The sequence below is a fragment of the Crinia signifera genome, chromosome 6 (genome assembly GCF_055691185.1).
Source record: "Crinia signifera chromosome 6, ASM5569118v1, whole genome shotgun sequence".
Lineage (NCBI taxonomy): Eukaryota > Metazoa > Chordata > Amphibia > Anura > Myobatrachidae > Crinia > Crinia signifera.
The window spans coordinates 31,557,132-31,584,391 of NC_139222.1; the positions used below are offsets into that span (position 1 = coordinate 31,557,132).

The following is a 27,260-nucleotide window of genomic DNA, read 5'->3' on the forward strand; positions in this document are numbered from 1 at the left end:
GTAGTTCGTGAATGATTAGATCAAAATGAACTAATCTTCAAAGTGAACTAAATCGTTCAGATCACTGCTCTGGCAAAGATTAGTTCATTTAGTTCACCAGGAAGTAAAGCAAGTGGGAGGTGTAACACAGACAGACAGAGCCCAGCAGATCCATAAGGCTCATTTACTGGATCTTTCCTTCCTGAATCTAAAGTTAAAAGTACAACAAAGCCCAGCAAATACAGATCTAATAAAGGAAAAATATGCACTGCCTAGACAAAGTCTATGTGTGGTCTGTCTGTGAGTGAGCATGTGTGCTCATGCTGCTCACCTTTATGTGATACTATCATTATATGATTAGTTCAGATGTCCAAACACTTGCTGCTGCTTCTGGTACTGGGTCCTGAGCATACTGCTGGGCTAAATCTTCTGCTGGGACCTGTGTAGATGCTTCTGCAGCAGCCATGTTATCAGCTCTCATGCAATACATAGGAGGCAGTACATGGTAGCTGCCAAAGATGGCAGTGCTGAGCTCACACATGGTCTGGACTCTGCGGATCCAAATGAACTACATTGTCCTGATGACTCATGAGTCCTGCAAATAGTTCAGTAGTTCAATTACGGTAGTTCACTGATCATACAGATCCCTGAACTAATCTCTGACTATACAGCCATAATGAGACTGTACAGTACCTGTGAGCTACCATGTGTGGCACTGCTGTGCTCAGGCATATGTATTGTGTGTATGCAGCCACAGACACAGTGCTGGCTGCTGCATGTTATACAGTATACTGTAGTAGCTCTGTTTACTCCACATTACAGTCAGAGATGGATATGTATGAACCTTCATGATGCATACAGTGGAGCAGTTGCCCCTAGCAACCAATCAGCAACTGGTTACTTTGCAAAGTCTCTACTTTATCTCTCTCCAAGGTCAGTTACATTGGGGCAAGGAGACACATTTTTTTTCTAATTACTGTATTTTAAAAGCAGAAAAAAATTGACTTATTAAATTACTCTGAATTTGGGTATTTTACTTGCATAATATGGAATATTATGGAAGGTAAAATAATAACCACAATGGGGTTAATATTGCAGAGCTCAACAATAAACATGTCACTAGAAGGGTGCTGTATAACTTATTGCTTTTCTAAAATAGAAAATAATCTGATTTATTAAACATACAGTATATGATCATTCTAACAAGACTCTAACTCCTACAATGAGCTGGTATTACAATGCCTGCTCTGTGAGTCATAATCTAGTCTAGTTCATCTAGATCCATGCACTCCTCTCAGTCTCTGAGTCAGTGAGGGAATAATGAACTAAATGAACTAGATGAACTAATCTTCTGATCTAATCTTTTGGGTGAACTAGATCATAATGAACTAGTCACCAAAACGAACTAGATTTCCCATCACTACTGTACACAACCATGGCTATCAATAAGAACGGTTAGGATTCCTTCTGGGCAGATTTGATTTCCCAGCATGCACAATCTGCCAGGATGTACACCGCGGCTGCGATAGAAGCAGGCAGATCGGGGCCGGAGACCAGGGTGGCCTCTCGCAGGAGTACTCCGGCCGTGCGAATGTGCAGTCTATCGAAAGCCGCTCGCGCGGAAAAGTCTCAGCAGTGCGCTCAGGTCTGAATAACCCTCAGTGTCCAATAATGGGCACTTCGCTAGACAGCAGGTGCACACGCAATGCCTAATGCTAGTTTGGTCTCTACACATTTGTGGCCATTACCAGAGGGATTTCATGCCCATGAGCTGAACGCTATGTCCGCAATCACAGGGTTGGAGGGTAAGGATACAAGCAGAAGTCTGTCTGCTAATTTAGCCCATATCTGCCATATTTCTTCCAATCCCACATGTGAGCAGACAGAGCGCTCATCGGAAGTTTAGCCTGTCCAACTTTGCTACATTGAAAACGTCATTATAAATGGCCGGGACAGATCTGGACTATTCCCGACCATGGTAACTAAAAGGGGACTATTTATAAAGCATCATTTTTTCATAAAATCATGTAGTAATTGCACTCGCAGCATAAAGTTCTAAATGGTGGCCATAAAAGAATAGCCCAATACAGGAGATTTCCAGAACGCCAATTAGCCCTGCGGTTCAAAGTCCACATTCTTATCAGTGGGGAGACTGTGATTTGACCCCTAAGTCAAAACTCCAATAATCAATGCTTTTTGGAGTTCGGCCCAATTCGTTTACACTAGACATGGCCAAACTGTGGCCCTCCAGCTGCTGTGAAACTACACATCCCAGCATGCCTTGCCATTGTTTTAGCATTCCCCAATAGTAAAACTGTGGCAAGGCATGATGGGACTTGTAGTTTCACCCACAGATGGAAGGCCAGTTTTCCCATGCCTGGTTTTTGGGAATTACGTGTGGATTTGCGCATGGCGGGTTTTCTTTCTGTCTGGGCAGCGGCCAACTTCTCAGACATCTGTGACATTGCTGACTAGGCCCACCGTGCGCAATGTCAGAGGATGTGACTCGCAGGAACAGAGGTTATCATTCCCGCGGCCTCTGCAAGTTCATTTTAGGACATAGTGGGGAAATTCCGTTCAGAATGGAAATATCCATTGAGATACAGATTGTTAAGAACGCGTTATTAATACATGGGCACTTAGAATGCAGCAGGCCTAGTTTTTAATTTAATTTACTGATGTAAAAGTTATACAGTGCAATCCCAACACTGCAATATAGCAACAGCAGCGTCGGGAAGTGTGGGAGATCACTAACTGTAATCGGCTAGTCTGGTCTGATAAGTAACTCCAGGCAGCTGAAATCGCCACCAGTGCTTAATAAACTGGTGTATTCATGTTACTGGACACATTCTGTCTCTCCCTGATTCCCTTAAGGAACACTCGCCATATTCCAACTGATTAATTATGGGTGTGTCATTCCCCACGATAATTAATTGGAACAGACAGAAAACCAGATACCAAAATCCCGGAACCCTCCTCCCCCTGGGAGCATCAAACAGGAGGGGGACGCCATACCAAGATCCCTGCCTTTTAATAGGACCGTTTACAGTGACAAATAAAGCATTTCTGGGTACAAGCTCCTTCTGCCCGATACAGGCTGTGGTCACGTGATACATCATAATAAACACATACAAAACACATACAGAATCAAACATGGGAAACGTACACCGAAACAAGAACAGCCCTCCAACCGATGGGGCTAATCTTAAACCACCCTATTCCTGACCCTTAACACAATCTGATGCTCCCGGTGATGCACCAAAACTCCCCAATCAATGGTCCAATTAATCTAACAGCTTTATATTGACACACACATATAGGCGTGCCGTAATACCCCTTTAATCCTGGACACGATGATTGCACAGGTTTTTGTGGCTGGCTAAATGCAAGTCTGCATTTCACCTGGTTTTCAATCAACCACAGAACCGGTGTAAATTTACAGGTGTCCCGAATGAAAGGGATACTATGGAAATCCTACTTGTATCTATACACAGAACACAGCCTGCGTTCAGCAATGTAGCATTGTTCACTAGGACAGCAAAGGCCTTTTAGATAGACATAGGGGGAACATATCATGACAACGTATTCTGTAAATACAATTCAAACCATGTGAAATGGCTGCATCTAATGATCTATATGCCGAGGAAACGGCAGTTAATACACTAAAACAATTACAAATATGTATATGCTGGTTTACACTCATCCTCTCACAAGACCTATTCAACACAAGCCAACAGACAAAGACAAGAGACCATGACCCTTAACCCCGGCTTCCCTTCCTTCAGCTATTGTGGTTCAGCATGATGTCACCGCAGCCAATGATGATCGCATACAGATCGGCAGTATGATAATAATAGGACCACTTTCTGTAATAGAACCAAACCACCCATACACAACAGGCAAACAGCCTAGATAGGTCACTTGTCAGCAGGACAGAAATGAGGACACCAGTGACAACGTGACATCCCCGCTCACCTGCTGTCTCTTGGGCCACTGAACGATGGGGACTCCGGAAAGTGCAAGTTCAGGTGGGTCCTGCGCGTGTTCCTCCAGTAGCTTCTGTTACCCTCCGAAGGAAACACAATGAGAGAAAAAGGGAGGGGAAGGTTAAACAGCCTGCAAAAACAACCTTGAAGAGCAGCCACAAGAAAACACTCTGCAGCAATTGCCAGTATGGGAAGAGATCTTGGTGGCTTACACACAGGCAGGCAGGCTCTCCCGCAGCAGCCCATCCTACCCTGTGTGAGCAGATATCTGCAGCCAGCACACCCCAGGAAGTGACTGAGGAGGAGATGCAGGGAGAGCGGATCAGGTGACGGACGTGAGGGGGAGGGGAGATACATGACAGGTAAACGTCCAGTAAGGACACTGCACTAGATCCTCCTACCCTACACTGCATGAGACAGATCACCAGGGTGACCCATGTATATACACAGCTGGCGGCAGGGACCAGTGCGCAGGTGGAGCAGCCTGCCTTCACCCTACATAGCAGTTAGTGACTACTATACAGCACGGGGACAGAATGCTGGCAGAGGACAGGCACTGCAGAAGCCAGGACACAGAGATAGGCTCATATATGTAACACAGTAGGAGCTAGGAGACCGCTCACAATCACAGGGGTGACCCATGTACATACACTGCAGTCATCAGGGGCCAGGACAAAGACAGACACAGGCTACTGTATAGCAGAGTGACATAGCACAAGCAAGATGACCCAGGCAGGAGACAGGATAATAGGAAGCAGTCAGGGGTGGCCCAAGTACATACAGAGCAGGACATGAGACAGGCAGGAGACCCCCATGTATATACAACACAGGAAATGAGACAGGCAGGAGACATTCACCATGTACAGGAGACATGAGAGACCCATGTATACACAGAGCAGAAGAGACAGGCAGGAGACACCCATGTATATACAACACAGGAAATGAGACAGGCAGGATACATTCACCATGTACAGGAGACATGAGAGACCCATGTATATACAGAGCAGAAGAGACAGGCAGGAGACACCCCCATGTATATACAACACAGGAAATGAGACAGGCAGGAGACATTCACCATGTACAGGAGACACCCATGTATATACAGAGCATAAGAGACAGGCAGGAGACACCCATGTATATACAACACAGGAAATGAGACAGGCAGGAGACATTCACCATGTACAGGAGAGACCCATGTATACACAGAACAGGAGAGATAGGCAGGAGACACCCCCATGTATAGAGACAGGCGCAGAGCCCCCTCCCCGCTCACCCCGGCTGCTGTCGCAGGATGACTGGGTAGAGCCCTGGGCAGCCCTCGGTTCTAGCACATCTCCAGCGCCGGCTGCCAGCTCAGCCAGTGGGAGGGAGCCGGGGATGCGGCCGCCTTCCTGCAGTCCTCCTCATGCGGCTGTGCCCCGCAGCAGTCCCTTCCCTCCCGGCCGGCCTCTCCCCGCAGCTGCTCCCGGCCGCCTGCACACTCTTCCCAGCAGTGCTTTGCAGGAGGCGGGCGGGGAGGGGGAGGAGGACGGGCGCTCACACAAAGGGAGAAGGGGGCAAAGCCGTGGAGGGCGGCAGGGGGAGAGACAGGCAGGAGGAGGAGGACGGGGGGAGAGGCCGGCTGTGATTGGCTGGGGAGCTCTCTCCTCCCTCTGCACAACTGCTGCTGTCTCTTCCCGTCTCTCTCCCCCCCGGGGGTGTCTCCGGCTCTCACACTCTGCTGCTGCTGGGGGAGGGAGTAATGCAGAGCTCCGGCCCGCAGTGCCCTCAGCAGCAGCACCTGCTGCCAGGGAGGGGCACCTCCTGCCATGTGCTTCTGGGCACACCACTCCCTGCCCCCACCAGGTGCTGCCAACCACATACACAGGGACACCTCCTGCCATGTGCTGCTGCTGAGCACACCACACAGCTCCCTCCCCACCAGGTGCTGCCAGCCACATACACAGGGGCACCTCCCGCCATGTGCTGCTGCTTGGCACAGAGCTCCCTGCCCCCACCAGGTGCTGCCATCCACATAGGCACCTCATGCCATGTGCTGGTGCTTGGCACACTGCTCCCTGCACCCTCCCCACCAGGTGCTGCCAGCCACATACACAGTCACTGATGGCACACCCAGGGGCAGCACAGGGCACAAGTCTGCACTGTGGGTTAGGGAATACAGCACATTTGGCAGACCTGCCTGATGCAGGGTGACGTTGGGATCTCTCATCACTGAACATCAATGTTATGCAATAAGTAGTATATGACTAGGCGGCTGCTGCATGTGTAACCAGGTCTGCTCTGCTAATTATACCAGGTCTTCCCTGCAGCACACCTCACTGCACCCCTCCTCCCAGTGCTAGATCACTGCCTGCTAATTATACACAGCCAGCCAGGTCTTCCCTGCAGCACATCTCACTGCACCCCTCCTCCCAGTGCTAGGTCACTGCCTGCTAATTATACACAGCCAGCCAGGTCTTCCCTGCAGCACATCTCACTGCACCCCTCCTCCCAGTGCTGGGTCACTGCCTGCTAATTATATACAGCCAGCCAGGTCTTCCTTGCAGCACATCTCACTGCACCCCTCCTCCCAGTGCTAGGTCACTGCCTGCTAATTATATACAGTCAGGTCTTCCCTGCAGCACATCTCACTGCACTCCTCCCAGTGCTGGGTCACTGCTAATTATATACAGCCAGCCAGGTCTTCCCTGCAGTACATCTGACTGCACGCCTCCTCCCAGTGCTAGGTCACTGCCTGCTAATTATATACAGCCAGCCAGGTCTTCCCTGCAGCACATCTCACTGCACCCCTCCTCCCAGTGCTAGGTCACTGCCTGCTAATTATACACAGCCAGCCAGGTCTTCCCTGCAGCACATCTCACTGCACCCCTCCTCCCAGTGCTAGGTCACTGCCTGCTAATTATACACAGCCAGCCAGGTCTTCCCTGCAGCACATCTCACTGCACCCCTCCTCCCAGTGCTAGGTCACTGCCTGCTAATTATATACAGCCAGCCAGGTCTTCCTTGCAGCACATCTCACTGCACCCCTCCTCCCAGTGCTAGGTCACTGCCTGCTAATTATATACAGTCAGGTCTTCCCTGCAGCACATCTCACTGCACTCCTCCCAGTGCTGGGTCACTGCTAATTATATACAGCCAGCCAGGTCTTCCCTGCAGTACATCTGACTGCACGCCTCCTCCCAGTGCTAGGTCACTGCCTGCTAATTATATACAGCCAGCCAGGTCTTCCCTGCAGTACATCTCACTGCACCCCTCCTCCCAGTGCTAGGTCACTGCCTGCTAATTATACACAGCCAGCCAGGTCTTCCCTGCAGCACATCTCACTGCACCCCTCCTCCCAGTGCTAGGTCACTGCCTGCTAATTATATACAGCCAGCCAGGTCTTCCTTGCAGCACATCTCACTGCACCCCTCCTCCCAGTGCTAGGTCACTGCCTGCTAATTATATACAGTCAGGTCTTCCCTGCAGCACATCTCACTGCACTCCTCCCAGTGCTGGGTCACTGCTAATTATATACAGCCAGCCAGGTCTTCCCTGCAGTACATCTGACTGCACGCCTCCTCCCAGTGCTAGGTCACTGCCTGCTAATTATATACAGCCAGCCAGGTCTTCCCTGCAGCACATCTCACTGCACCCCTCCTCCCAGTGCTAGGTCACTGCCTGCTAATTATACACAGCCAGCCAGGTCTTCCCTGCAGCACATCTCACTGCACCCCTCCTCCCAGTGCTAGGTCACTGCCTGCTAATTATACACAGCCAGCCAGGTCTTCCCTGCAGCACATCTCACTGCACCCCTCCTCCCAGTGCTAGATCACTGCCTGCTAATTATACACAGCCAGCCAGGTCTTCCCTGCAGCACATCTCACTGCACCCCTCCTCCCAGTGCTAGGTCACTGCCTGCTAATTATACACAGCCAGCCAGGTCTTCCCTGCAGCACATCTCACTGCACCCCTCCTCCCAGTGCTAGGTCACGGCCTGCTAATTATATACAGCCAGGTCTTCCCTGCAGCACATCTCACTACACTCCTCCCAGTGCTGGGTCACTGCTAATTATATACAGCCAGCCAGGTCTTCCCTGCAGTACATCTGACTGCACGCCTCCTCCCAGTGCTAGGTCACTGCCTGCTAATTATATACAGCCAGCCAGGTCTTCCCTGCAGCACATCTCACTGCACCCCTCCTCCCAGTGCTAGGTCACTGCCTGCTAATTATACACAGCCAGCCAGGTCTTCCCTGCAGCACATCTCACTGCACCCCTCCTCCCAGTGCTAGGTCACTGCCTGCTAATTATACACAGCCAGCCAGGTCTTCCCTGCAGCACATCTCACTGCACCCCTCCTCCCAGTGCTAGGTCACTGCCTGCTAATTATATACAGCCAGCCAGGTCTTCCTTGCAGCACATCTCACTGCACCCCTCCTCCCAGTGCTAGGTCACTGCCTGCTAATTATATACAGTCAGGTCTTCCCTGCAGCACATCTCACTGCACTCCTCCCAGTGCTGGGTCACTGCTAATTATATACAGCCAGCCAGGTCTTCCCTGCAGTACATCTGACTGCACGCCTCCTCCCAGTGCTAGGTCACTGCCTGCTAATTATATACAGCCAGCCAGGTCTTCCCTGCAGTACATCTCACTGCACCCCTCCTCCCAGTGCTAGGTCACTGCCTGCTAATTATATACAACCACCCAGGTCTACCCTGCAGCACATCTCACTACACCCCTCCCAGTGCTAGGTCACTGCTAATTATATACAGACAGCCAGGTCATCCCTGCAGTACATCTCATTACACCCCTCATCCCAGTGCTAGTTCATTGCTAATAACAAGTTATATACAGCCAGCCCTCCCCTGCAGCACATCTCAGCTACATCCCTCCCAGTGCTGCACTGCCTGTTAAATATATACACAGTCAGCCAGATCTCCCTGCAGAACATCTCACTAATATGCTCCTCCCAGTGCTGGGTCACTGCTAATTATATACAGCCAGCCAGCTCTCCCCTGCAGCACATCTCACTACACCCTTACTCCCAGTGCTGGGTCACTGCTAAATATATACAGCCAGCTCTCCCCTGCAGCACATCACTGCACTCCTCCCAGTGCTGACATACCTGCCAACATTGCCCACATCAGGAGGGACAAAATGTTCTACTCCTGGACTTCCCTCTCATGTAGGATTACCATCACCTGTGTTGAACAGGTTAATTGATGAGATGGGGGCATACATCAAGAGAGAAGTGCAGGAGCAGAGCATTGTGTCCCTCCTGGAGATGGTCATTTTGGGAGGTATGTGCTGGATCACTGCTAATTATATACAGCCAGCTCTCCCCTGCAGCACATCTCTCTATACCCCTCCCAGTGCTGGGTCACTGCTAATTATATACAGCCAGCTCTCCCCTGCAGCACATCTCACTGCACTCCTCCCAGTGCTGGGTCACTGCTAATTATATACAGCCAGCTCTCCCCTGCAGCACATCTCACTGCACCCCTCCCAGTGCTGGGTCACTGCTAATTATATACAGCCCGCCAGCTCTCCCCTGCAGAACATCTCACTATACCCCTCCCAGTGCTGGGTCACTGCTAATTATATACAGCCAGCTCCCCCCCTGCAGCACATCTCACTGCACCCCTCCCAGTGCTGGGTCACTGCTAATTATATACAGTCAGCTCTCCCCTGCAGCACATCTCACTATACCCCCTCCTCCCAGTGCTGGGTCACTGCTAATTATATACAGCCAGCTCTCCCCTGCAGCACATCTCACTGCACCCCTCCCAGTGCGGGGTCACTGCTAATTATATACAGCCCGCCAGCTCTCCCCTGCAGACATCTCACTATACCACTCCCAGTGCTGGGTCACTACTAATTATATACAACCAGCCGGCTCACCCCTGCAGAACATCTCACTAGACCCCTCCCAGTGCTGGGTCACTGCTAATTATACAGCCAGCTCTCCCCTGCAGTACATCTCACTGCACCCCTCCCAGTGCTGGGTCACTGCTAATTATATACAGCCCGCCAGCTCTCCCCTGCAGAACATCTTACTATACCCATCCCATTGCTGGGTCACTGCTAATTATATACAGCCAGCTCTCCCCTGCAGCACATCTCACTGCACCCCTCCCAGTGCTGGGCCACTGCTAATTATATACAGCCAGCTCTCCCCTGCAGCACATCTCACTGCACCCCTCCCAGTGCTGGGTCACTGCTAATTATATACAGCCCGCCAGCTCTCCCCTGCAGAACATCTCACTATACCCCTCCCAGTGCTGGGTCACTGCTAATTATATACAGCCAGCTCCCCCCTGCAGCACATCTCACTGCACCCCTCCCAGTGCTGGGTCACTGCTAATTATATACAGTCAGCTCTCCCCTGCAGCACATCTCACTAGACCCCCTCCTCCCAGTGCTGGGTCACTGCTAATTATATACAGCCAGCTCTCCCCTGCAGCACATCTCACTGCACCCCTCCCAGTGCTGGGTCACTGCTAATTATATACAGCCCGCCAGCGCTCCCCTGCAGAACATCTCACTATACCCCTCCCAGTGCTGGGTCACTGCTAATTATATACAACCAGTCGGCTCACCCCTGCAGAACATCTCACTAGACCCCTCCCAGTGCTGGGTCACTGCTAATTATATACAGCCCGCCAGCTCTCCCCTGCAGAACATCTTACTATACCCATCCCATTGCTGGGTCACTGCTAATTATATACAGCCAGCTCTCCCCTGCAGCACATCTCTCTATACCCCTCCCAGTGCTGGGTCACTGCTAATTATATACAGCCAGCTCTCCCCTGCAGCACATCTCACTGCACCCCTCCCAGTGCTGGGTCACTGCTAATTATATACAGCCAGCTCTCCCCTGCAGCACATCTCCCTAGACCCCTCCCAGTGCTGGGTCACTGCTAATTATATACAGCCAGCTCTCCCCTGCAGAACATCTCACTATACCCCTCCCAGTGCTGGGTCACTGCTAATTATATGCAGCCAGCTCTCCCCTGCAGCACATCTCACTGAACTTCTCCCAGTGCTGGGGCACTGCTAATTATATGCAGCCAGCTCTCCCCTGCAGCACATCTCACTAGACCCCTCCCAGTGCTGGGTCACTGCTAATTATGTACAACCAGCCGGCTCACCCCTGCAGAACATCTCACTAGACCCCTCCCAGTGCTGGGTCACTGCTAATTATACAGCCAGCTCTCCCCTGCAGCACATCTCACTGCACCCCTCCCAGTGCTGGGTCACTGCTAATTATATACAGCCAGCCAGCTCTCCCCTGCAGCACATCTCACTACACCCCTCCTCCCAGTGCTGGGTCACTGCTAATTATATGCAGCCAGCTCTCCCCTGCAGCACATCTCACTGCACCCCTCCCAGTGCTGGGTCACTGCTAATTATACAGCCAGCTCTCCCCTGCAGCACATATCACTGCACCCCTCCCAGTGCTGGGTCACTGCTAATTATATACAGCCCGCCAGCTCTCCCCTGCAGAACATCTCACTGCACCCCTCCCAGTGCTGGGTCACTGCTAATTATATGCAACCAGCTCTCCCCTGCAGCACATCTCACTGCACTTCTCCCAGTGCTGGGGCACTGCTAATTATATGCAGCCAGCTCTCCCCTGCAGCACATCTCACTAGACCCCTCCCAGTGCTGGGTCACTGCTAATTATACAGCCAGCTCTCCCCTGCAGCACATCTCACTGCACCCCTCCCAGTGCTGGGTCACTGCTAATTATATACAGCCCGCCAGCTCTCCCCTGCAGCACATCTCACTGCACCCCTCCCAGTGCTGGGTCACTGCTAATTATATACAGCCAGCTCTCCCCTGCAGCACATCTCACTGCACCCCTCCCAGTGCTGGGTCACTGCTAATTATATACAGCCCGCCAGCTCTCCCCTGCAGAACATCTCACTATACCCCTCCCAGTGCTGGGTCACTGCTAATTATATACAGCCAGCTCCCCCCTGCAGCACATCTCACTGCACCCCTCCCAGTGCTGGGTCACTGCTAATTATATACAGCCAGCTCTCCCCTGCAGCACATCTCACTGCACTCCTCCCAGTGCTGGGCCACTGCCAATTATATGCAGTCAGTCAGGTCCCAATGTCAAGCAGTAACAAGCTGAAAGATTCCAGAGACCCTTTTTCTGCAGCCCCCAGGGTGACACAGGCCAATGACAATGGCTGAACACGGACTTTATGGAGCATCTCTGAAGTCCCCGCTTCCATCTGCGGCTCTGTGATTCTAGTCCTCCTCATCCTCCCATGTCCCGGACATTCTGCACATCCAGGAGCAGAGCTCCGTGCAATGACTTATTTAGGCAGATCTGGGATCATGTATTATTCATTCACACTGTAGCTAGTTAGTCCCAATGGGAATCCACAGGAGACTTCTCCGCTGATTAGCTTGCAGGCGTCGGATCATTGATCATCCGGGACAAGTACCCCCACCGCCCCCTGCTCCCCAGATAAGCTGCAGCGGGGACTGCCGCATAACCAGACATGCAGGTGCCAACTCTCTCCGGAACAGAAAAGCAGGGAGGATAACCAGCGATCGGACCAAGTACTACCACGGTATGAGATAAATGGACTGCGAGGGGATGTTGCCCACAGCAACCAATCAGAATCTACTTTATTTAGCACATCTAAAAAAGACAATAAATAGAATCTGATGATTGGTTGTCTATAGCAACATCACATCTTCAATGGAACTCCCATTTTAGTAGATTAACCCCGTCATGTCCGGACTCACTGCTTGTGTGCTGTAACCCTACACACACTTCCCTTCCACTAGGTCCGTGTAACACTGTGTCTGCCATAAGCCTATTCACTAGACACCTAAATGAGCCCCCTTCCTATACAGAACCAAATCCCCCGATACCATGCCAGGGTGGTACCGTACGTGGAGGAACACAAAGCCTCGCTAGGCCAGGTCACATGGGAACGCTGTCACTCTCTGACCAGAGAAGCCGGACAGTCATAGAACCCTACCAACGTCCAGAAAGCGTGACTCTCAGGATCGTGTCACATGATGCCAGTCCCATTGCCGAAGTCATGAGTTCGGAAGCCGGCTGGTAGGTCTCCTGCTCCCATATCTGACGGAAGCTAAAGAATGCGGCACGGACCGGTGATGGTCTGGTACTTCCGGCATTGAATGTGGATGCGATCTTCCTGTCAATCAACTTGCGTATGTCCGGCGATCAATAAAAAAGTAGCCGGATTCTATCGAAGGGCAGCTTCGCGCCTGCAAATTCATGGCGGTGCCATCCGGTCTGAACAACTCACCAAACGCAGGATTCCAGATTATGCATCTATCGAGGAACTCGTGAATAACACTGGTTCTGTAGCCGAATAAAAACCAGGGAAACTAGTGAGGGAGAGCTGGTAGCCCTACACCCCGGCCTCAGAATCACAGGTGATAGAATTAGCACCATCAGTAATGACAACACCTGCATGGAAATACAGAAAACATCCTGGGGGCTATAATCAGGAGCAGGCAAAGTAAGGGGGAAGAGCAGGGTTTTTGGGTAACACAAGGGGTCAATTCAATTAGCGGAGCAGTCTGCAGCCACATTGGGGGGGGGGGGGATAGTGTAGTTGCACTGAATGAAATACGGTTACTGCACTCTGTGTGTGGGTTGTGGCAGCTCTAGTTTCTGACATAGGTCCATACATGGCTATTACAGGAGAGAACAACCTTGAGGGCACCAGGGCCAACCTTGATTTCAGAGACAAGAATCAGGTAGCGGGACCATAAACTGGCATCATTAGCGGATGATCTTGCCAGATCCAGGATCCTGGTGGTCTCTACCGAACCGGATTTTAACAGTTTGGCAGTTACCGATCACTTACCCCTGAATCAGTAATCTTGAGCCTACTAGCACTGGTAGAAGTTATAATTTAGGCTTTAACCAACATTTAAATCCAAGTGGCAGCCTTCCCAAATCCCCGATACAGTTGTGTTGATCAAGGATGACATATAGGGTGGTCCCTGCACTATAAGGCTGGGTCCGCACTTTAACGACGAATCTGCCGACCAAGTGGGGTAAGCACGATTACCAATCACCTGCTCGATACATCTAGCCAGAGGTCGCCATCGTCGATCCACTAGTGATGTCATTTATCGACTGAACAAATATATATATATATCAACCACAGGACATCGCGAACAACCCGCGGGAGTGAGCATCATTAAACATATAGTGCGTACACTGGACGATGTACACATATATTGATTAACATGTGACCATTAGATCGGAGTTACGTCTCTGTATAGCCGGCCAGAACCACTCCTAGAGGCTTATGGTTTATTAGATCTACAGTGTCTCCGTTCTACATGGTGACATTTTCTTGTGCCTATGTCGACATGGACACCGTATAAGTGTGGGAGGCGGCCGTTAGGGTCGACAATAAAAATGTTTACAGCCAATAGGTTAACCGCTATTGGTCAACACATGAAAAGGGTCGACATACCTTATGTATGGTCAAAAGGTCGACACATGCCATAGGTTGACCCTATGACCCCATAAAGTTGACCTTTTGACAATGTCGCATTAGACCATGTGGATCTCCTGACTGGATACCCCCCAGAGAGGACAACAAAGCAATAGCCAGAACAGGAAGGTTACTCCCTTTCCCAGCCAGCCAGTGCGGATGGGCCCGGCGCTGCCATCCTGCAAGAGAGCAACAACCTTTAACAAGGGGTTCCTCATCTATCCTCCTTAATCCCAAGCCCTAGGACAGCCTAATAAGTACCCGACATTGCCCAAATGAACAGCCCCAGACGGGCATTGCGTTCCCAGCATGAGCCAACATGTACACACATTGCAGAGAACGGGGACTTGCTGTACAACGGACGAGACACCGCATCTCACAGTCACATCTACTAGTAAGCGCCCAAAAGGCCTTTTATCTCCAATAACAGAAGGTGGATGAGGCGTCCGGTGTTCACAGGTACCTGTAGCATCTCCGCGCGGGAGCATTGCCTGCATCCCACTTACTCCTGCTGCCTGATTACTGCTCTATGAGCCCAGGTCTGAGCATTACCAGCTCAGTGACAGTGAGGGAGGAGGAGGGGGGGGGGGGGGGGGCTTCCCTGATCTTCCTGCTGCAGTCAGTCAGGGATGCAGTTTGTCAGCAGGAATTATACAGCTTACAGCAGCCGTTCCTCTTCCAGCGTCTCAAGTCTCCACTGGGTGCAGATGGGAGCTTAGTACACTCATGTAAGTCTGTGGTGTCAAACTCACAGCCCTCCAGCCGTTGTGGAACTACATGTCCCAGCATGCCCTGCCACAGTTTTAGCAATCCATTATATAACATCTGTGGCAGGGCATGCTGGGATGTGTAGTTCCACAACAGCTGCAGGGCCATGAGTTTGACACCACTGATGTAAGTGCTCCAATAAAGTGATGGAGAAATAATCTACACCTGTCACGGGGGGCAGGGGATCATGAATTAATAAAAGTCAACAAATAGCAAACGTAAAAATCAATGAACACGTCCGTGCCTGGCCTGTGGTCCGCTGTAAACGCAGCATTCGAACCTTTGTTTTTGAAAGGTCAAAACATTTCATTCTAAAAATGTACGAGCCATCGTTACCAGATCGCCTTGGGAAAAGCCCCTGAGAACTGATGTATTGCAGTTACTGTATCAGTGTCGCTGTGCAGTAGTGTAATCAGCAGCCAGGGCCGTGTGCATCTGCACACGGCCAGGCCATGAACACCGCTCATAGTCCTGTCATTACAGCTCTAGAGCAGGCATGTCCAGACTACGGCGCTCCAGCTGTTGTGAAACTACCAGTCCCATCATGCCTTGCCACAGTTTTGCTATTAGGGAACACAAACTATGGCAAGGCATGCTGGGATGTGTGGAGGGCCACAGTTTGGACATGTCTGCTCTAGAGTAAACGTGTCCTCCATCCTCACTGCGTGCCGGCCGGTCTATACAGCCACATGTAGTGCTCTAGATGTGACCAGCCCTATGAAAAGAAGGCAAGTGCTGCTGTAAAACTACACACCCCAGCATGCACGGTCACAATTTTAGCATTTGCTCATAACAAAACGGTGTCAGGGCATGCTGGGAGTTTCAGAATAGGGACCCATGAGATGTAGCTGATCGGAGAACCTACCTTCCCTTCAACGGGAAACATACAGCAGACTGGAACCAATAATATCATTATTTATATAATTTTACATCTGCCTCTGGAAACGACCTGGTCTAGACAGCAATCATTTCTTTCCCCACCAAACAAAGCCATTTCGTCCTCCCAATATCTTATGCATGTGTGACCATTTCCTCCCAACGCTGCGTTCAAACACGATCTTGTATCTGTGCAGTGTCGGAAGAAATCTCAACAGCCAGAAGACAGACACTGGGAATGCCGACGGCTTCCAGGTGATAATCTCACCCCAATACTAAACCCTAACTTAGATAATAGATGACAGAGCACAGATCCAACCATCCACAATATGGGTATAACTATGTGCCCATCAGCAGCAGCACAAAGCAGCAGGTTACAAAGCAAACCGTTACATCAGGTTGATGAAGAGTTAGAAGGTGATACGAGTGATAAAGTACCAGCCAATCAGCTTTCAAACCCAGATTGTCACATGGTAGTTAGCTGATTGGCTGGGCCTTTATCACCATCCACTTTAATATTTGTGAAGGCTTAATACATCTGCCCATAGAAAGTTGTCAGATCTTCATCACAATTGGGTCTTTACCCCCCCTCTAAAAACCGATGGGCACAATAATACAACGATTGGCGCATAGACAAACCCAAAGAACTCACCTTGATGTCCAAGATCAGAGCGTCTGGGTCATCGATGCCGTCAGGCAGGCACTTCTTGTGTGGAGGAAGGGATTCAAGCTTCTTTACGAGGCAATGTAAGCCTTCAATCTCGAACCATGTCAAACAATGTGGCGTCACGGGAGGCGAGGGAGGAGTGGCCATTGGGAGAGAAGGAGGCGGAGTGAGAGGCTGGTGTGCTGCGGGGAGGCTAGACATAATTAGCCGCTCCGCCCGCTGTTGCCGATCTTGTGCCCTCTGTCGCCGCTCCCTCTGCCGCCGCTCCCGGTCTCGCCTTCTCTGTAGCTCTCGTTCCACTTTCCTGCGGTCTCTCTCTCGTTTCCTTATTCCTTCTTCTTCCTCCCAGTCTTGGTCCGACGAGTCGTCGTATTCGGAGGATGAGGAAGAGGTGGGTGATTCCGATGAAGAGGAGGATGAAGAGGACGATGAAGAGGAGGAAGATGGAGTGTCCGGTCTCCTGCGACCATTCAGCTCCAAATCTGTAAAATAGGGCAAAGATAAAAGTTGGGGGGGGGAGAAGACGCATTTTCATCATTTCGATTCTAAAGCTGGGTACACACTGGCCAGTATCATCGGGTGTTCTATAGATCACGCGACCGACATCACAACTGGGTGGGAACATGTAAATGCCCTTCAGGTGCTACACAAGGAACAGCACATTGGGCCGATGATTGGTAAGCGTTTGCACTTACCAATCGTCAGAGGTTGCTGATTGGCTAGAAGACCGTTCCATGATACCCAGCATTAGAAAAAAACTTGGAGGAGCAGTTCTATTTAAACCATCACCCACCTATGCTCAGCGATTCCCGCTGGTAGTTCTTGGTGAGATGAGAGCGTCTAGTCATACAATAAACATATCTCTCCAACACATACCAGCACATCTCATAGTAAAATGGGTAGCGGAACTTTGTGGGAACCTGGGAGGTTTAAATAAGAAGAAGAAGAACAGTGAGCAAATAAGTATTAATTATTGGAACATTTATATCTGGATCCAATGCCGATGGTCTGTGCACTTACTCTCGTCCGATCTTCAATGCTGTAGATGCGTAGTTGCATTGGGATGTTGAAACTATGCAGAAAATTCCCGCCAAAAACGAGCGTGTCCTGAGGAGTGTACACGGCGTGAATCCATCCTGTGGAGGCACAACACATAAGACAGGTATATACACTGCAGTGGGCATCCAAGTAACTGTACGAGACATGGCGTCATCACATTATTTGGGTCTGGACCACCAAGCCGAGGCACCCCAGTTTGGGAACCACTGGCTTAGCTCATACCCAGGATAGAAAACACACATTTGCCTTTAGTACAAGACTCATAGGGAGGAATGCAGTTATGGGGGAAGGGCGCGGATTGCCGCTTCTGCTGCTTTTAAACGCCGGCAACGGCAGCATGAATTGCCACCGCCACCCCCTGCCAACGGATACCCGATTCACCTAAAAGTGCTCGCTATCCTATAGGGCAAGCCTGGCCAACCTGTGGCGCTCCAGCTGTTGTGAAACTACACATCCCAGCATGCCTTGCCATAGCATTTCTAAATGGCAAAACTGTGGCAGGGTATGCTGGGACTTGTAGTTTCACAACAGCTGGAGAACCACAGGTTCAGGCCAGTCCTGACATAGGGTAACAAGTACTTTTGAGCGTGATCCCCACTACTGTGTCAGGCCAATAGGCCTGAAAAGCACCTAACTAGCTTCTTCCTGTTCCCATGCCAACAGCCACTATGTCCTGTACTATAACCGGTCTCCATGTGATGAGCTTGTAATCGCGAAATGCAACCCCGCCTCCAGTTACTAACACCCTGTCGTTTACACGTCAACCCGGACAAGGATATAGTTATGCATACGATGGCAGCCCATTCATAGTGCGCAGCCCTCACCACCTATCCAGTTATTTTGTACTTGCGGTCTTTGCCTATATATGACTTGGTTATGAAAGGGATTGTCATCCGTTTGCTGATTGGTTATCAGCAGTCCTATGATCACGGATAATAATACTTTGACCATCCACAATACCCCAGGCCTGTCGTGCTGCCTAGCAATGCAATGTATCAGCATATCCGATAGAAATGCAATAATGTTATAAATCCCTGCGTACGGTTTGTACCTGAAGGGATGACAAACGTGTAGCCTTGCTTTAACTCCACCCGCTGGCAGTCTGTCACCCTGTCTCCCAGGAAGACGTCCCCTTGTTTCCCCGACAGCAGCCAGTTCTCATACATCTCCAGGTTCTTGTCCGTCGGAGGAATCAGCCAGAAAACCTAACGGGACAAACATACAGCGTTATGTGCGCCTTCTGGGTCAGGCAAAGCATGGCTCTGCTGGGGCAACTACTAGCCACAGAGCCAGTGGGTATTGTATAACTCCCTGACAGCCGGGATTCAGACGGACGTTTCCCCGAAATCAAAATCCCAAGTGTTAGAGCACGGCAGGACCCCAGGAGGGAAAATAGCCAGTTTTATGCAGTGTTCTCACTGCGAGTGAGAAATACACAGCTTTTCCCCAGCATTAAAATGCCGGGGACTGCCGTGCTGGACCCTCGTTCTCACTGCAAGGCAAATTCCCGGGTGAAGAAGTTCTACCCGGGAATTTGCCTTTAAACACGGGTTTTTCGGCAGTGTGAACGGGTCAACCCGTGTCTGCATCTCCGGATGTCAGACACGGGTAAAAAGAAGGGTTTTACCCGTGTTGGGGATCCGGATATGCCACCCGTTCACACTGCCAAAAATCCTGTGTTAAAAGGAAAATTCCCGGGTCTACATGCTAGACCCGGGAATTTGGCTGCAGTGAGAACGGGGTATTAGTCGAGATTCTGACTGTCGGGAGCCAGTTTGCCAGATACATGGAATTATACAGCCACCTCTTTGCGACTGCGTTATTCCTTGTAAATAGCCATCGGTACAAATAAAAGAAAATGGAGCAGGAGGCATCTGTAAGAGATAACACGCCCCCTGCAGGCATCTGCCAGATCCGCATCGGATTATCATCGTGTCCATCGCTCATGGCTCACATCAGTGTAAGATCTGGTCAGTGAGTGTAAGCTGAAGCTTTCTGAGACCGCCCGTCGGATTCGGACATCTGCATCTAATCCTGACCTTGGCAGACTCTTATGGTGTGTACATACGGTCATTTGTGATGCGATCGCTACGCGATTTGTGCCATTCGTTTTTTTGCTAACTCCTGTGCGATTTAGACTTTCTGTACTTCCGATCCCCATGAGATTTTGACTATGTGCTTGAGATTTCCATGCGATTTTGACTATACTGTAAATTTGAATAAGGTTGTTCATCGCATCGGGATCACATCGCATATGAATCACAAGGCATAAAAACAGCATTCAATTCATACAATCTACATTCCATATGCACCATATAGTCTTGGCTGCCCGTCTATTTCGCTATTCGAGTTCTGCTGAACGGGAGCGCGCATCGGGATCGAAGGTTAAAAACGTGTTCTATCTCCATACGATGTGTATGCGACCCTGGTCAGATTTTATAGTGTCAAAATCCAATGTTAAATTGTACCGTGTGTTCACACCATTAGAAGTGGGATGCCACGCCCCCTGTTTTGCATAACGGTGCCAGCTCATCTTCTAGCAGATACATTCTAGCCAATGGCATCACCATTCCCCTGCACAAACAAGCAGCGCTTATGTGGGCTACAAAGGATTACCTTGCCTCCTCGGAGTATGTGGTACCATACAGACGTGCCACCAAAGTCCACGTGGAAATCAGTGTAACAGCCCCGGACACTCATCAAACAGTACCTAGAACACACAGGGAGAGATTAGCTGCATACACACTACACGTGCATGGACATCCATTGGGTTATCAAGCTTATTAAGAACCTTTGTCTTTGTGTATGGAAAAAGACTTGTTATGTAATGTTACCAACACAGCCTCAGCTAAATCTTATGGCCATGCCCCTAGAGAATCTGGCACAAGAGTCAGAGGTAAAGGAAGAATCCACCAGACTAGATAAGGATTAATGTGAGCATACTTTTGTCTGCTTTCCTGGATCAGTGAGACAGAAGCCCATACATTCATCAATACACCCGCTTCCCCCTAGTAAGCAGGAGGTACGAAAAGGACTAGAGGGGAGTATAAGCAAAGTAGTCGCCTGATTGGATGGATGAAGCACCTGTCCAATCAGATGTCACTTATCTCACCAATCAGATGCTATTTTTCTCACTGTACACATGATGAATGTGCCTTAGCGCCTTTTGTACTCCAATGGGCTGTAAGCGGTGCTAAGTATCCCTCTATTATAAACTAGTGATGGTAATAACATAAGCCTTAATAGTGGACGAGGGCTGCAGAACCGTAGGATACAGTACTGTAGCTATATACACATTAATGTATTAGGTGCAGCACCAAGGTCTAGTTTACAGGTAAGCCTTTCGCAATCATTCTAAAAACACTTGCATCCCGGAACCAGAATCATTATTATTTACAGGTAAATATTTATTATTTATGTATGGCATGATAGATACAGAAGCCAACCCTTAAGCACATTGCTGTCTGCGGCGCGGTACATGCATAGCAAGCCAGGACAGGGATAGTAGACACAGATGTAAGGTGTACGCCGCACAGTGAAGTCAGAGAGATGGCAGGCACTCACTTCTGCACCTTGGGGTACTGCATCTCCTGAATGACGTTGGTGGATTCCGTCTGCCGGTCTTTCAAGTGTCTAGGCCAGATGTTGTCAACCCAGTCTATCTGGTCCACCTATTGGAATGAAAAGAATGTTGATGCAAGAAGCAGGGCCAAACTGCAATCCATTAAGACAACAGGACAGAAAGTCAGACAGCAGAGCAGGTATATGTACAAAAGGAGGAAAGGGTAAGGAGGAAAGGAAGAGAAAGTAAGGGAAGGGAAAAGAAGGAACAAGTAAGGAACAAGTAAGGAAAGGAGGAAGGAAAAGGAAGGGAAGGCAAATGAAAGTAAGGGAAAGTAACGAAGGGAAAGGAAGGGACAGGAAAGAAGCAAGGGAGGAAGAGAAAAAAAAAGGGAGAGTAAGGGAAGGCAAAGGAAAAGAAAGGAAAGGGAAGGGAAAGGAAGGGACAGAAAAGGAGGAAGGGAAAAGTAAGGTAAGGCAAAGCAAAGGAAGTGAAAGTAAGAGAAGGGAAAGGAATGGAAAGGAGGCCGGAATGGTCTCCAGTTAATCCCAGTGGGGCTGCCTAAAGACGGGCGAGAGGCGGAAGTACTGCTAACCGTAGCTGGCCGTTGTACCAAGTTCTCAAGCTTGGTGTGACTGAATTCCAGGCTTATCACATTGTACAGCTTGTCCCTCTCCTCTTCAGGGGTCTCATAATATTTTGCCCACTGCGCCATAGTCATCTCGATGCCCCGCTGCGTTCCGACATCCATGACGTCCACAATGCGCTTGCTCCCTGGAAGAGAAGACATTGCCCATCATCAGTACACAGCGGCTGGGCACATGCCAAGACCTGGACTGCACACGGGGCTTACATAGGCTAGAACGAGGGCTATGTATTGGCCTAGTGCAGCAGCTTAGTACCAATGTGATCCAGTAATGTCAGGAAAGCTTTCACTGGAACAGCAGCCGCCTCTCTTACATGCGGTATAGTCACTGACTAAGAAGCTCTCCTCTTGTGTGGGTCTAATGTAAGTATGAAGGCAGGAACGCATGGTTCTAGGTCTCTCAGCACACATACAGCTGGTACATCTGCAGGCAGAGCTCAATGGTGTGGATTAGGAGATATATAATGTCTAGATCAGGGCTGGGCAATAGTGGCCCTCCAGCTGTTGATGAACTACACATCCCAGGATGCTTTGCGTCAGTTTTGCTATGTGGCCATGCTGAAACTGATGCAAGGCATGCTGGGATGTGTAGTTCATCAACAGCTGGAGGGCCGCTATTGCCCAGCCCTGGTCTAGATAGATGGTCAATAGCTCTATCCCAAAATGGACGACATGCAATAGGTCGACAGGGTCAAAAAGTGGACACATGGAAAGGCAGCCATAAGTCTTTTGCAATTTTTTGGTGCCAATGGCAACAACTGCTGACGTGGACCCTCAATTAATGTAACGCGTACCCTCGCATTGCTCGCCATGCTTCAGGCCCTCTGTATGGACATGGATGGTGAAGTAAGACCAAGCAGGTTAAAAAAAAAAATCAAGTAAAACTAAGGTCACCCTTGTCACGTGTCTACATTTTCCATCTTGACCGGTCGACCTTCTCAACAGTTTGACTGTCAACCTATTGCACGTCAAGCTTTTGGGGTAGACGTATCGACTGTCTATCTACACACTAGATCTAACCACCGGAACCAGAGCTCAACTGTCACCACAAGAGGTCCCCGGTCAGCTTTACTGAGGAGTGATCTGCTGCTCATAGTCCCACCTGCTGGCCAGGACTTCAGGCCCCCATACACGATTTGGGATGATCTGACCCGGTGATGATCTGATCGATCATATCCGATCTGAACTGATGCGAGGTTCAGATGGGATCTACTGATCCCCCTCCCAGCGCTTGGGGTCGGATGGCCATAAACGGTTGCAATACATCGCAGTAGTGCAGGGCTGGGCAATTACGGCCCTCCAGATGTTGATGAACTACACATCCCAGCATGCCTTGCATCAGTTTCCGCATGGCCACATAGCAAAACTAATGCAAAGCATCCTGGGATGTGTAGTTCATCAACATCTGGAGGGCCGTAATTGCCCAGCCCTGCAGTAGTGTATGGCCGGCATTACTGTACATGACATCACTGGGAGGTGTCACAGCATCACTACGGCTGTGGTTAGGCCCAGTGAGAACAGATGATAAAGAGTGGCAGAGAGGAGGCAAGCCATCCCACCGGTCTACCATATACATTCCTCAATGCAGTAAGGAATATACCGTACAAACTATCAGTCCAATGCATCATTGAAAACAATCAAAGACGACTCCGGGCCACCGGCTCCCTGGGAACACAAACTGTGGCCGGTGTACTTAGGAAAGGGGGACCGGTGATCTGAAGCCATATAATGCAGCGCGAGGGCCGGGATGGAGGACTGCAGCGCCAACCGGGGCGTACACTTACCTACAAACAACTTGACATCGCTCACGGTGAAGCTCGGGTCTGGCATTCTGTGGAGAGAGATCAGAGGGTGCAGTCAGAATTTCCCTTCTGTGCAGAAATCCCACAAAAAAGAGCTGTGACAATGGCAGACGGATTACCCGCCCTCACTTGCCTGATTCCAAGCCCCTCGAAGTTCTTGAATATCAGTGGGTCCCTGAGGCCGCCCTGTTGGATGTATCGCATGTTGAAATCTGAAAGAGATAGGGAAAGAGGGGAGTCAGAGACACACAGAGCGCACGGCTGGCTCCGCCCCCCCCCCCAACCTCTGCGGCAGACTGACCTTTGCCCTCCATGTACATGATGAAGTTGGAGTTGTACTTGGTGCTGCGCAGCTTCTCCTCCAAATCAAATGTCCGCTTGCCCTCAATCTCCTCGTCAGAGATGCCGTCATCTTCGTACTTCCTGCGGAGCGGGCGCCTCTGCGAGCGTAGAGGACAGATAATCAGACACAGTGTTTCCATTGCTCACATCGTTACATCAATCTACCACCACAGAGTACATAGAGCAAGACTATGCTGCACAGTGCCTACCAGCTAGCGGAGAAATGTTTTACAGTTACATTGGTCTATGCCGCAGCACTTTACAGACCAGCAGCACTGGCCTAGCCAACACTAAGCGCACAACATGCCGGCGTTACACTAGTAATAAACCAATTAACATTGGGGGGGGGGGGGCTGGACTATTACATTGCAGAGTTTATTATAATTGTTCTGAGTCCATAGTACTTAAGGTTGGAACCTGCAATCTCACTTTTTTTGTTAATGCAAAACCAAATGATCAGATCAGTATGTTTCTGAATTAAGTGTCCGATTCAGACGTGCTCGCCAGGCTGTGTATTTTTGCAGCCCAGCCAGCAGGAGAACGACGCCACCCGAATCCCATCGCTTCACCGTGAGGGGATGTGTACACTTACACATCTGCTCGCCTGGTCTTCTGGGAATTGGGGGGGCAGGCACTGAGGCAAATGCGCAAACCCCCACCATTGGAGGCGGGGCCAAATTTGGACATGTACAGAAAGGCCTGAATTGGCCCCTAACTGAGGGAAAACCCACAAGGGGGTAATGTACAAACTCTACCCATATTAGGGCCCTGGTTTAGTAGTAGTAGTAGTAGTAGTACGTTTATTTATAAGGCGCCACAAAGTGTCCGCAGCGCCGTACATAGCAAACAAAAAAAACAAATTACAAGGTAACGTACAGGGTGTGTAGAAAGATACAGTATAAATAGGGGTATAGCTGGTAGAACTAAAATCAGCATCAGTTCAGAAGTAGGTGTCAAAATAGTCAAGGAGACCGAAGATGAAGTAGAGGAAGGGAAGAACAGGACAGGAGCACAGGTGAGGTAATGAGGTAGGGTGAGTACGTGAGGAAGGAGGGCCCTGCTCATAAGAGTTAACATACTAAAAATAGGTGGGTGGACGAACGAAATACAATAGGATAAGTAGGAACGGAGGCAGGATAGGAGGATCAAAAGAGGTTAGGAGGAGGGATAGGCTAGTCGAAAAAAGTGGGTTTTGAGGGAGCGCTTGAAGGAGGTAAGGGAATCAGATAGCCTGATGGGTGGCGGGAGGTTGTTCCAGTGCAGGGGGGCAGCGCGAGAGAAATCTTGGACACGGGAGTGGGAGGTTTGAGTTTAAACCCATAACCCCAGCTCCTGGAGACAGCAATGGTAACCACACACACAATATCTCTCCCGTTGCAGCTTTAATTTGTTAATAATAACGCTTGCATTGGGTTGGCTCTCGGAATACAGATGTATAATGGGTTATGAAGTATACAATGTTCGCTTATTGTTTATATAGAACAACTGAAACTAAATTCTCTCAAAATGTGCTTCCACCTGCTGACATCTAATGTTACGCTACGGTTGGTGTTGGGGTAACCATTCCAATGTGGGACTTATTTGATTAAAGAATCTTCTTTCATAAAAACTGGAGCAAAAGGTTCTGCAACTTGATCTGCGCAATGAAATGGTGCACGCTTGTGCTATGGAATCAGTGTATGGTAGGGCCCCAACGCTGTAGAAATGAATCTGAGTGATTCAGCAGGCAAGGTGTAACATCTGGATGGGTGGCTACCAGGAGAAATCCTGCACCAGCCAATGACCTAGCAGCTGACTCCTCCCCCCCTCGTGTGCCAGTACCTCTCCAATGCTCAGCCTGTATATACACACAGCCAGCGCAGGCGTCTGTGCTCCTCTGTGTATTGTAACTCTATACCAGTAGGGTCTCGCATTACCCCAGGAAAACACATCAGTTATCATTACATGCCTCGGCGGAGGATTAGGCTCCTTTATGTTAAACTAGGGCAAGACAAAACAATGTAGCGCTCAGCAGCAGCTCAGATAAACCTATGACCTAGTAATGACTGTGGACTAGTGATTTAGTCATACGTAATGCAGGACGTGTATATTGCTGGGTCTGGGAAATAAAGAAGGACAGAGGGTCTCGTCAACACACTGCTCATGTACCAAGCGGAGTTCTTCCCCATCACACTGCCTTATAGAGAGAGACAGAGGAGCTGACAATCCGTATTCCCTCCTCCTGGGATGCCGCACGGCTAATTCCTCAACCTCCCAATGTGCCGCCACCTGATGTTCCGTTACCGTCGTCCCATTAGCATTGCTGCCCCACAGCACTGAGGCCAGGAGTTCAATTCCCAATCAAATCCACATCTGTGTGTAGTTTGGATGTGCACCCATGTCTGATACCGTTTCCTCTCACCCCTTCTGGAAACACACACTTTGGGGGTAAATTTACTAAGACGGGAGTTCTATTGAAAATGGGAGGTTGCCCATAGTAACCAATCAGATTCTATCTATTATCTTCTATCTAGAAGGTTCCAATAAACAAGTAGAATCTGATTGGTTGCCCATCTTCAATAGAACTCCCATCTTAGTAAATGTACCCCTTTGCGTGTGCACGTCTATGTTAGTAAGTTTAGAGCACAGGTTCTCAAAGTTGGTCCTCAGCACCCCACACAGTGCATGTTTTCCAGATCTCCTCACAGAATCACAGGTGAAATAATTAGCGCCACCTGTGGATCTTTTATAATGTGTCAGTGAGTAATTTGTACACCTGTGCACCTGCCGGGTGACCTGGGAAATGTGAACTGTGTGGGGTCCTGAGGATTGAGAACGCCTGGTTTAGACTGTAAAGGTAGATTTGGCAAAAGATCTGGGCGTTCCCGACCGATTGAAATCGTTCCATGTGTATGAACGATATAATCGGACGATGCGCGTACCCGCCAGCCTTTGGAAGAGGTCGGTGATCTTTCCTGCATGCAGAAAGATATATCATGTAAGCCAAGTCTGGACAAGTCTTGCAGCACAGAGAAATGACATTACAAGGAAAGACAAAGGGCATCCCCTAGTTTTGCATAGGGATGCCCATTGTTGCAATT

General features: G+C 49.8%; 1 protein-coding gene across 4 annotated transcripts in view; it reads right to left on the reverse strand.

The window, feature by feature from the left end:
- Nucleotides 1-27,260, reverse strand: part of KDM2A (lysine demethylase 2A) — a 49,441-nt gene that overhangs the window by 15,010 nt on the left and 7,171 nt on the right. For all 4 annotated transcript variants that reach the window (XM_083145895.1, XM_083145898.1, XM_083145894.1 and 1 more), the window contains exons 3-13: nt 24,140-24,278; nt 23,972-24,050; nt 23,821-23,867; nt 21,986-22,164; nt 21,393-21,499; nt 20,445-20,538; nt 18,880-19,033; nt 17,790-17,905; nt 17,563-17,689; nt 16,755-17,251; nt 3,955-4,038 (exon numbers count right to left, since the gene is read on the reverse strand). In XM_083145895.1, the coding sequence (XP_083002021.1) occupies nt 3,955-4,038; nt 16,755-17,251; nt 17,563-17,689; nt 17,790-17,905; nt 18,880-19,033; nt 20,445-20,538; nt 21,393-21,499; nt 21,986-22,164; nt 23,821-23,867; nt 23,972-24,050; nt 24,140-24,278 (1,623 nt within the window). The remainder of the gene's footprint in view (nt 1-3,954; nt 4,039-16,754; nt 17,252-17,562; nt 17,690-17,789; nt 17,906-18,879; nt 19,034-20,444; nt 20,539-21,392; nt 21,500-21,985; nt 22,165-23,820; nt 23,868-23,971; nt 24,051-24,139; nt 24,279-27,260) is intronic.